Source organism: Gekko japonicus, unplaced genomic scaffold, assembly GCF_001447785.1.
Source record: "Gekko japonicus isolate JY-2015 unplaced genomic scaffold, Gekko_japonicus_V1.1 scaffold5, whole genome shotgun sequence".
Classification (NCBI taxonomy): Eukaryota; Metazoa; Chordata; class Lepidosauria; order Squamata; family Gekkonidae; genus Gekko; species Gekko japonicus.
Window position 1 is genome coordinate 679,945 of NW_015168652.1, and position 12,115 is coordinate 692,059.

The following is a 12,115-nucleotide window of genomic DNA, read 5'->3' on the forward strand; positions in this document are numbered from 1 at the left end:
GGAGAGAAGGAATGGCAACACATGAAATATGCAGTTTCTTCTTTTATTTGTAAGCAAAAGCAAAGTACAGGTGCAAGTAAGATGCATTTCAACATTCTGCTTTCTAAGAAAAGGAAACCTCTTTCATGTTTCAATAGCCTTAGATGGGAATACGCCTTTCTAAGCAAAATCTTACTGTACTCTTGACACAACAACTAAGGAACTCACACCTCTTGTAATTGTGTCACTTCTGATCAAAAGAGAATTGGCCTATATCTAGGCGAAGGTCTCTGCAAGCAGGGACATTCCTCCAAGGAGTGCGTCACGTGCGCCATGCTGATGCTAGAGGGAAAGAAGCAAAGATGCTTCTTATTACAAGATCTGAGAAGATAACTTTCCTTTATGATTAGTCTCTCTCTACCAACATTAAGTTATCAAATAGCTTGCAGATTCCTTCTATGGCATGACAGGCAGCTAATGGTATAATAGGGAGTTCTAGTCCCTCTTCTAATTTACTGACAAGGAATATTTACTTGGGGAAAATACTACATGACATCTTTGAAGGGGGATGAGCCTAACATTTCAAACAGGGAATAGAAGGTAAAAAGTCTTGGTTAAAGGTAAGAACTTTCTAACAGGCTCTTAAATGTTGCCACTGGTAAAACATAGAACACAATGAATAGAAAATCCGTACATTAACAGGTGCTAGAACTATCTCTGCATTTACTAATTTTCAAACAATATACATTGGATTGGAGCCATAATTGTCTTCCACTCGGTGGCGATTTAATCAAAGAGAGTCACTGGATGTAACTCAAAGTACTGGCATGCCAGTACGTGAAAATACCGCAGTTTGAAAAATGGTACCGATAAACATAGGTGCTGTAACTATTAATATTAAGTTAATGTATGGTGATCTAATTATTTTTCATGTTGGATAGAACATTATCATACTACTGTTGTGATTTTTACTGCACAGCTGATAGATGACATTGTATATTCAATCTTTTTAATCACCACAGCAAATTCCACTGAGAAAAAAGGCATAAGCATGGAAAAGAACAGACAGTTACAATAATGCTGCAACATACTGCTTTAACCCAAGTTGATAAAATTCTAAAAATTAATAGCTGTATTCGGATACCTAAATATACGTAAGGTCAGAGGTCGATTCGGGGGGGATCGCGGGGGATCGCAGTTCCCCCGGGTGAGGTGCGGGGGGGGGCACATGACAAAGCCCCACCCCCTGCTTCTGGCCGCCCCGCTTCCGGCCCTCATTCAGCCAGGAGGAGGCAGGAGAAAAGGGAGGGTAAGTTGCTTCCTCCCTGCCTCTCCCCACCCCTGCCTGCCTGGGGCCAGGGAGGGCCTTGGCGGGGCTTCCTCGCACTCCCGCCGGCCTTGCAGGTTCACTGCCAGGCCTTATGATGTCAGGGGGTGTGGCATATGCTAATGAGTCATGCTAATGAGTTCCCCTAGCTCTTTTTCTACGAAACGACCCCTGCATAAGGTTATATGTTCTTCTTTTGCTTGCATATTCATTTTGTTTTTAAAAAATAGTGGATCTTCCCAGAACAATTTAAAAAAATTAAAAATCAGAGCACACTAGGTGGTTTAGTTAGTAATAATCCAGGGCGGAACGATGTCATTACAAAAGACATGAATGCTAATCAAATGAAGTCAGATCAGCTTTCTTATCTTCCAGTACACGCCCGCTGAGCCTGTTGCTTCATCTGGGGGGGGAGGGGAGCACATACTACCTATGCCAGTAAACATTTTACATTTACTTGACTAAAAAGATGCTTACCGCGTGGCACGATACATGAGTACCACATGATCTTTGTACCAACACTTACTGACACATTCTCTAACTAGATATTTATGCACTTTTTAAAAGAAATAGAGATCACTGTGCATCCCATAACCAGATTTTTTTCTGGAAGGGGGGGGGGCTCCCACCGCTAATTAAAATTAATTTTATTTAAATTACCCCTCCCCCTATTAGGGAAGGGTAGTGCGAGGGGCAGAGAGAAGCCGGGCACACAGGCGCCACCCCCTCTGGCAGCCAGCTGACCCACACCAGATGCTGCACTCGCCCTCCTCTTCCCCTGCGGATGCCACTGGCAACAGGGACCTGACTTGGGGACAGATGGCTTACGCACCGCACAGGGCAGCCTCTGAGGGCTCTGGCTGAGCGGTTGGGCGTTGTGTGAGGGTGAGCCTTGGGCATGGCGGTGCAGACCAAGGGCGGAGGCAGAAGAGAGCGGGCGGCATGTTTGCAGAGCAGCCAGGGCCACCTCCTTCTCCTCCTGCCTGTCTCGCCAGCGGAGGGCATGTCGGTGCCGCCTGTCTGCTGCTGCGCTGGGGGAGGTGAGAGGAGTGGGGCATGGGGAAAGGCTGCAGCTCGGCTTCTCCTTTGCGCCATCTGGCTCTTGGCTGCCAGCACCCGGGTGGAGGAGGAGGTGGGCAGTGACATTTGAGCTGCGGGGGGCTCTGCCTTGATCGCAGGAGGGATCCGCCCCTAAAGCCCCACTACTGGCTACAGCCTTGAGAGAGAGTACCAGTTTGGTTTGGAGGCCACAAAGTCATTAAGCTCTCTCTCAGGACATAACAAACCACAATACATAAAAGTTGCTGCCATGTAACAGCAACCCAAAGAGAATTTCTTTTCTTCTGTGTACATGCAATTGTTGGTAACTTCAAGGGAAGGTGTTGCTATGTGAAAATAAGCAGCACAAGAAGCTTGTACTCAGATTGGCTGGACACAGCAACTGAATAGCTTCCTCGTGGCAGAGAGAGGTTCCTTCCAGAACCAACAGAACGGTATAGGTCTGTACTGTAAACAGAGCCATTTTCAAGTACTGGATGTTGTATTTGATACATTTTAGAATCTATTTATATAGTATAAGATACTAGAGAATGTTTAAACCTGTACTTAACACTTAGGAGGAACCAGGTCTCTTGGATTTACTCAGTGCTTGTTTACATATGTTTTTTAAAAGTGCTGCAAACTATGCAATTATATTGATATGACAGCTTTACCTCCGTTTTTAATCATATTAATTGTTGATGCTCATGACTGGTAATACATTATTCCTTGCTAAATGGTTGGGTAACTAAATCAATGAACAAGGAAATACTGTCCTGTACCAAGAACCCCAGAAACCTTCAGAAGAAAAGAAGGAATATGATGCTTCCAATGCAGCAAATCCCACTTCTTCTTAGAAAAGTGGAAGACATTAGTGTTTTTTCATGCAAGCCAGAGGCTTACTTCACTTTTCTTTCATTTACCTCTACTGGAGGCTTGAAAATTGCATTGCTGGTGATAACTTCTTTTTTGTCCTCTCCGTTTCCTAATCTCAAAGCTATTCTTTGAGCCTCTCTTTGAACACCTTCGCTGTACTGGTTGTTGCTTGCCTCTTCATAACGATCCATCCATGCCTTGATTTTAGTTTCCCATCCAAAGCCTGAACTTTCAGAAGGATCAATCTCTGGAGCTGAGCCCTAAAATCACAGATTAACAAATATAAATTAGGAACTTCAGGACAATTGTTGTATATGAAAACTTAGTATAAAGCAAGGAGCCTTGGAGAATACTAACTGGATGGTTAGTTCAAACCAGTGTGAAATTCAGCCCTCATACACTCCTTTCTTTTCTTTTTTGGTTTGCCAGGGTCACTGTGTTGCAGTGATGGTAAAAGTGCAGCTAGAAAAATGTGCCTGTTCTTGATGGAAGACCTAGCAACCCCTGGCTTCTCAATCCTTCCTTGCCTGTCCAGTGGCTCAGCCCCAGTTCTGCCTTCTCCATAGCTCCTCCGCTCCACACTTTAAATACTGTATGACACATGGTTTCTTTGGATTCTTGCTTTCCAAGTCACTGCCAGCTCTTTAGTTACTTTGTGTTTGTCTGGTTTTCCAGCACTCTGGTTTCCTGTCCCCACAACAGCATGCAATTCTACTGCCCTAAACAATAAGTTTTCCTTAGAATGCTTCTCCTTTTCCCACCCGCCTAAAAGCGTCATTCTCTACTTCTATCCATTTCCTCTTTTTTGGCCCACTGCCTACCGCGTACCCTTCCGTTTAGCCTCCTTTTCTCCATCTCTTAGCTCTCCTACACCGAGAGTTCTCCCAATCTTCACCAAGCTCCTATATCAAATTTTAATCCATTTTCAGATACTGAGAAAGTTGGGGTAGTAGAAGAACTTACTGAGCTTCAAAATGACATGGAGCTAAAGCCCAAGTTTAAGAAATAGTTCCAACAGTTTTGGTTACAGAATGAAATTTCTGATCACTATCCAGCACTATGGACAGTAGTTAAGAAGCTCCTTGTTGCACTTCCATTATATTTTGTGGACTGTAGTTTTAGTGTTGTCATCCATATTCTCTCCAAGCAGAGCAATCAAGCTCAGATCACTAAGTGTGGTGATTTAAGACTCCTGCTAAGTGACTTTTAACCAGATATTGGGAAACTGGTGTCACTTCATCAAGCCATAAAGTCATAGAGGTGGAAGGGACCTCTAGGATCATCTAGTCCAACCCACTGCACAATGCAGGAAATTCACAAATACCTCCCTCTCCACACCAACAGTGACTGCTGTTCCATGCCCAGAAGATGACAAAAAAAAACCCTCCAGGATCCCTGGCCAAACCACCGTCGAGAAAGATTGCTTCCTGACCCCAAAGTGGCGATCAGCATTTCCCTGGGCGTGTAAGAAAGGGCCACAAGAACTAAGCACTGAGGCAACCCTTCTCCTGCCCTCCCTCTCATGATCTACTTAAGTTCACAGAATCAGCATTGCTGTCAGATGGTCATCTAGCCTCTGTCTGAAAACCTCCAAAGAAGAAGAGCCCACCACCTCACAAGGAAGCCTGTTCCACTGAGGAACCGCTCTAGCTGTCAGGAAGTTCTTCCTAATGGTTAGCCAAAAACTATTCTGATTTAATTTCAACCCATTAGTTCTGGTCCAACCTTCTGGGGCAACAGAAAACAACTCCGCACCATCCTCTATATGACAGCCCTTCAGGTACTTCACACACAAATATCATATCACATCTCAGTCGAGCTCCTCTCCAGGCTAAACATACCCAGCTCCTTCAACATTTCCTCATAGGACTTGGTCTCCAGACCCCTCACCATCTTTGTTGCTCTCCTCTGGACATGTTCCAGCTTGTCTATATCCTTCTTAAATTGTGGTGCCCAAAACTGAACACAATACTCTAGGTGAGGTCTAACCAGAGCAGAGTAAAGTGGTACCATCACTCTGCGTGATCTGGACACTATACTTCTGTTGATACAGCCCAAAATTGCATTTGCCTTTTTAGCAACCGCATCACACTGCTGACTCATGCTCAGTGTATGGTCTACTAAGACCCCTAGATCCTTTTTGCACATACTACTGCCAAGACAAGTTTCCCCCAACCTATAATTATAAATTTGATTTTTCCTACCTAAATGCAGAACTTTACATTTATCCCCATTGAAATTCATTTTATTTGTTTTAGCCCAGTTTTCCAGCCTGTCAAGATCATCCTGTATCCTGAACTCTGTCTTCTACCATATTTGCTACCCCTCCCAATTTAGTATCATCTGCAAATTTAATAAGTATTCCCTCTATCCCTTTGTCCAAATCATTGATAAAGATGTTGAACAAAACAGGTCCCAGGACAGATCCTTGAGGCACTCGTCACCGCTCTCCAAGAAAATGAGGAACCATTCACAAGCACTTTTTGGTTGCGATCTGTCAACCAGTTACAGATCCATCTAACAGTCACAGAATCCAAACCATATTTTTCCAATTTGTCAACAAGAATATTATGTGGAACCTGATCAAAAGCCTTACTGAAATCAAGATAAACTATCTCTACAGCATTCCCCTGATCCAGCAGGGCAGTAACTTTCTCAAAAAAAGAGATAAGGTTAGTCTGACATTACTTGTTCTTGAGAAACCCATGCTGGCTCTTAGTAATTACAGCCATCCTTTCTAAATGCTCAAAGACTGTCTGTTTGATTATTTGTTCTAAAACTTTCCCAGGTATAGATGTCAAGCTGACGGGTCGGTAGTTACCCGGATCCTCCTTTTCCCCCTTCTTGAAGATGGGGACAACATCTGCGCGCCTCCAGTCTTCTGGCACCTCACCAGTTCTCCAAGAATTCTTAAAAAATAATGGACAGAGGCTCAAAAATTACATCCGTGAGTTCTTTTAATACCCTTGGATGCAGCTCATCTGGCCCTGAGGACGTACTTTCATTTAAAGAAACGAGGTGTTTATGTACTACCCCATGTTGATCCTAGGCTGCAACTCCCTTCCCTCATAATGTGTTCTGTTTTTGCCACGTTGAGCACCATTTCCCTCACAAGAGAAGACTGAGGAAAAGTAGGAATTGAGCAGTTCTGCCCTCTCTTCATCACCTGTTATAATGTCACTTTCCTGTCCCTGCAATGGGCTTACCATGTCCTTGCCCCTACATTGCATTTAGAATTTACTTAACAGTGAAGCAGCTACTAAATGTACTAAACAGTGAAGTAGCTACTAAATGTACTATGCAGCTACTAAATGTACTATCTAAATGTACTATCTAAAGCAGCTACTATCTGAAGCAGCTACTAAATGTACTATCTAAACTAGACTGAGGAAAAGTAGGAATTGAGCAGTTCTGCCCTCTCTTCATCACCTGTTATAATTTCACTTTCCTGTCCCTGCAATGGGCTTACCATGTCCTTGCCCCTACATTGCATTTAGAATTTAATTAACAGTGAAGCAGCTACTAAATGTACCATCTAAACTTCTTGCGAAATGACTATCAGACTTTGAAAAGCTGCTATCACCGGATCAAGTTCATCAATTTGTTGAATGAACTAAACTAAAAAGTTTTAAACTGGATTTTGAAAAAATGTGCAGTTAATTTTTACTGTTTTGAATTGCATTGTTATTATTTTCCTCAGTGAACTAGTAAACCACTATGTTGAATATTTTTTCCCTTTAGGGTAGGGTAGGGGGCACTGGGGAGGAGTTTATGAAATTAAGCAGTTGGTGGCTCAGAAAAGTTTGGGTACCACTGATCTAGAACCTACAAAACCCCCCTGCAACATCTGTTCACTAGAGGTAACAGTGGAGCTAGTGTATAGTAAACATCACAGATACTTTCTCTTTCCAACTGCTGCTAGTTCTTTGAGAGAGAAATAGTGTCTGTCTCCACAGTAACAGTAAAAAGGACCATCAGTAAATCTGCATATTAAACTTTAGCACAACTCTGATCTCTTTGTTACTATGAATGTGACAGATGTGGACAATAAACCACATTCATTTAAACAATAACTACATCCTTCAAAGCACTACGATCTCAAAATTTGTTTCTGATTAAAATCAGGATCTTAAAGATCATATAATTCTGAACTGTTATTTTCATCTTTTTGGTCTTCAAAGAAATGAAATTTTTCCTGAATTGAAGTATCTCTCCTTTTTCACATTTCCTGATTTTGCGTGTATGCTTCCAAACACAAAGCACTCCTTTTCACATGCTGCAGAAAATGAAGGGATGTAAAAAGCAATCAAGAGGATCTGAGAACTGTACGTATCTACAGGATACGCAGGGATTGTAACTACCTAATACTGCATAAAGTCTGGCTTAGTTACTAGAAAACATTCTGAGGAAACAAAGGACAGCTAAAAGAATTTTTTAAACATAAAGCATTGATCTCTTTCTAAAAAACAGAATATTTTGTAGGAGCTTTTTCCAATTTCCATTAAACTGAAAAACAAAACAGTTCGTCAAAAAAACCTGACACCTCTCCCCTTGTCAGCCTTCACATCTCTGGCTGGTACTAGATTTCACCACTTTGCAGATGACAAATAGTACTAGTTTTATAACTTGTTTAATTTAAGTCAGAGCTAAATTAAGGTGTTGAGTTTCATGTGATGCAGGGCATGACATTTCTGTCTCTGATATCTGATGTGTTTATTCACACCTGCAAAGTTATAGGCACGAAGTGACAAATATGTGGTATGAACCAATCTATTGCCTCCCAACTCCCATATGAAAAACAAAATGGATAGGAAAATAGTTCATTATACCACAATCAACTTGAATGATGGAACTGCAAGTATTTAGCATTCCAATGGCAGTTCTACTTACCTTAACTCTTGACGATTTCCGAGAACCTTCACGAAAAGCCTGAAATAAACAAATAATTGCCATGTTAACAGTATTTAAATTAAACAGACATTATCTGGAAAAAAACAGCAACATTTCATTTCACAAAACTTGTGTTTTGTAGAAGAAAACCCAAAGCAAAACTCCCTAAAAGTGATAAAAAAGAAAAGCCTTCAGCAGCACTATGAAAAAGAACCACAGAAATGTTGCTTCACAAATGAATTTTCATTTTACTATTAGTACAGCAAATTTTACTCTGTTTTGTCTTATTTGTTCAACATTATTGTAGAAGCAATGAGATGCCAAAGTTTGAAGTATCAAAAAAGTCTGTTTAACTAAAATTTGGGAGTAAAGAGGAGTATCAAGTGTCATCTAAAATTGATCAAGCTAGTGCATTTATTTTGTTATCTTGGGTTTCATTATACAGCTTCCAATACCTGGTCTACTCACCTTACTATACTCATTTTATATTAGTGTTTTTATCTATTTTTATCCATTTAATTCTGCTCTAAATGGCCTGTGGGTGGTAATAAAAGTTTGAACTGAACTATTCTTCTTAATCATATTTGGGAAGGAATGAAAGATCACTTCTTGTTAAATTGTGAGTCCTTATCAGAGCTCTTAAGATAGACTCATTTTGACTTCCATAGATCATCTTGGGATAAGTCAGTGGAGGAGAAGTTGTTGAGTTTAGGGTTTAACTTGTCCTCTTCTATTGATATACCAAATGTTAGGAAGTTTTTGGAATCACTGAGGAGATTAGATAACGAGGTTGCACTTACCTGTAACCATTGTTTATTGAGTGGTCTTCTGTGCAGCAACACATGGGACTGTGCAGTCGCAGGCCAGCCACGGAAAAGATTTCCAAGCTTTCTAATAGACTAGGAGCGCCCCTCCTCCCTCTGGCGCTTTCCCGCCAAAACGCTTACATGACGAGGAGGAGGGGCGCTACCCCCTCAGTTCTCTCCATGCTGCCGCTGGAGACCCCTAGAAAACCAAAGTTCCAGAGAGTTCACAGCAGGGCAGGAGGGAGGGATGTGTGCCTGCACAGAAGACCACTCGATGAACAATGGTTACAGGTAAGTGCAACCTTGTTTTCATCGTCGTGGCTTCTGTGCAGTCCCACATAGAAAGATTAGCAAGATCACTGAGTGAAGGAGGTAGGTGTGAAGCTCCCAGAAGGAGACCACAGAGGACCGCTTTATCAACAGTTGTTTAGCGGCACAAATATCTTCACCCAGAACTCTCTTATACCAGAGCAGTAAGCTCTGTCCACGTGTCACCACCAAAATACATGTGGGAATGTGGCAAAGAAAAAAGAGCACTCTTTTGAAAAAAGCCATCATACACAGGGTGGTAATGAAGGGCTGTGTGACAGCGTCAACCAACCCACAAGGATGGGTTGTGTGAGGATGCCGACCATGCATCACATGAGGGGTGAGAGACAACCCTTGGTAGGGGATTCCAACAGGACATCACCTTTTGAAACTTCATGCATGGAGAGGATATAAGTTAGAACCCTATCATAAATGAAGCCCCATGTAAGTGCCAAAAATAAAACAAGGGGTTATATCCCTCTTTTGTAGCATCCTTAGTAATCCAACAAGGAAAAGATCAAGGAGGTGTTTTGTTTTGTTTTTTTCAAGTCAGTTACCAAAAACATTCAACAGCACAAGAAGCAGGGTCCAAACCTTGCTGCAGTTTCTATAGAGACTCTCCTTCCCACTTAGAGGTGCAAGGTCTGGTACTACAAGAGTGGTGTTTGCCACTCAGAAAAGTGGGAGGCTAATGCTGCAAAATGCAGGAAAGAAGATGATCAAAGTATTAATTTGTCATCATGAGTGAGAATAAGCAGATCTGCATGATGGTAATGAAGGCAGTGAAAAGAGGTGTGATGCGGCTAAAGAAAGGATGGACATAACGTGCAACAAGGAAAAAAACTTGTGTAGTCTGCAGAGCAATCTGTGCAGCAATATAGGCAGAGAAAAAAGGCATAACATCAGGTTGTCTTTGTCAGGGATTAGAAGTGCATTCCTCAACGACAAGGTTATTGTCAGGAATAAAGCATAAAGGCCAGGGCGTGGAATGTCATATTGTAGGGTCATGCCAAGTAGCCCGGACCTCCAATCAGAATATCAGGGAACTGGTGTCTACTAATCAGTTAAAACATGATTACAGTGCCTTCTTTAACTCTTTTAACCAGAGACAAAGTAAATATGCCCAAAGTAAAGTAAATATGCCCATCATGTCAAGGTAATGTCAAGACAATTAATATTGCAGAACACCAGGAGTTACAGGGAAAGGTTCCCACATTTAGCGAAGGAGCCATTGGAGATGGCACTACTTCTAGAAGACCAGAAAGAAAACTAAGTCCGGGCATCCCTTGAAGGTAAAAGACACAGCAAAACAACAGTCTTAGTTATGGTGTCACATATAGATATGTAAAAATGCCAGGAAACCCAGCAGTGAAAGCTAAGCAGAGCTGTCAATCTTAGTAAAACAAGGGAGGAAAATTCAGGCAGGTTGCTTTGAAAAGGATTAATAAAGATCTGTCAAAGTGGCAGGGAAAATTCAATATAGAAGCTTCACATAGGCCACACTAATCTCTGCGCACACTGAGAGGCAGCTAAGTATAAACCCCGTGAAAGGGAACACTGGAATTTTACCCTTGGAAGCTTCCCTCTTCAACAAGAGGGGTACTGTCTGCAGGAACAGTAGAGCGGTCAAGACACAGAACCGCCAAGCAAAAGACATGTATTATGAGCTACCGGATCTGGGCCTATTCATAGGCTTCTCTTCAGGTGCTGCACTGAAGACATAAGAATCATTTGAAATCACATCATTTTCCCTGTCCGGGGGGGGGGGGGGGTGGCAGGGATGTAACACAGCACCTCAAATCTGCCTTATAGTGGATCAGACCATTGGTTCATCAAGGTCAGTACTGTCCACTCAGACTGGCAGCAGCTCTCTAAGGTATCAGGCAGAGAAAGGTCCTTCATACCACCTACCGCCAGACCATTAACTGGAGGGCCTAGAACCTTCAACATGCTAAGCAGACACTCTTCCACTGAGCTATAGATCCTCTCCATTTATCACTAAATGGAATGATATAATCAACTGGAGACTGGTAGCTCTCATATAGAGGAGAGGAAGGCAAATTGTTGGATCTAAGGCCACCAACTGACATAGGTGCACACAGAATTGCAGGAAGCCTGGTGGACAAAACAGCAGAGGTGAAAGGATCTTGATCACCAGAGACTTTGTCAGTAGGAGATGCCAAGGATGGAACTTGGCCTCTTGTACATGGACAAAAGGTATGCAGAACCCTGAGACATCACGTTAAGGGAAGGCGTGAAAGAAACATGACTCAGGGATCTGACAACAAGCCTGTTATTGCCCCCAGAACTGGACAGCAGAATTCACAGCGTCTGTGAGGAGGTAATTTACTTTAACATCTTGTTTTGTTCTGTTTTTCGCTTGTTTATTTTGTATATATTAACTCAGAGCATGGACTAGGTTAGGGTAACATGAGTGATCCGAATTACAGGAACAGATTTATCATGCAGATCAGCAGTATAGGCCGTGAACCACAGTGCATTAAGATACATTCAAACAGAATAGTATAAAGGTCATAGTGACCTGTTGATTTATAAAGTAACAAGTGGAGACCAGCAAGAAACTTGCAGGATGGTTATCTCATTCATTACACCTTTGCTTCCTCTCCTCACCCCCTACCTCTCTCACACTATTTCTCCCCTCTGCCCCCCTTTTCTTTCCCTCCATGCATGTGACTTCCTCTCTCTTTCTGACCTGTCATCTTTCTCTTTGTTTTTCTGCCTCCCCACTTCATCACTCTTTCTCTCTTTCTGCCCCCACCCCATCATTCTTTCTTTCTGCTCCCATCACTCTCCCAGCCTCCTTCTGCTTCATCCCCCCACACCACAGAGCAACAACAGCAGTGGTGGCAGTTCTCCTAGACACCCACCT

The 12,115-nt window shown here is 42.4% G+C and overlaps 1 protein-coding gene across 1 annotated transcript in view; it reads right to left on the bottom strand.

The window, feature by feature from the left end:
• KMT2E (lysine (K)-specific methyltransferase 2E) overlaps positions 1 to 12,115 on the bottom strand; it is a 110,523-nt gene that overhangs the window by 45,326 nt on the left and 53,082 nt on the right. The window contains exons 8-9 of the mRNA XM_015415081.1: positions 8,111 to 8,149; positions 3,268 to 3,480 (exon numbers count right to left, since the gene is read on the bottom strand). Of these exons, the coding sequence (XP_015270567.1) occupies positions 3,268 to 3,480; positions 8,111 to 8,149 (252 nt within the window). The remainder of the gene's footprint in view (positions 1 to 3,267; positions 3,481 to 8,110; positions 8,150 to 12,115) is intronic.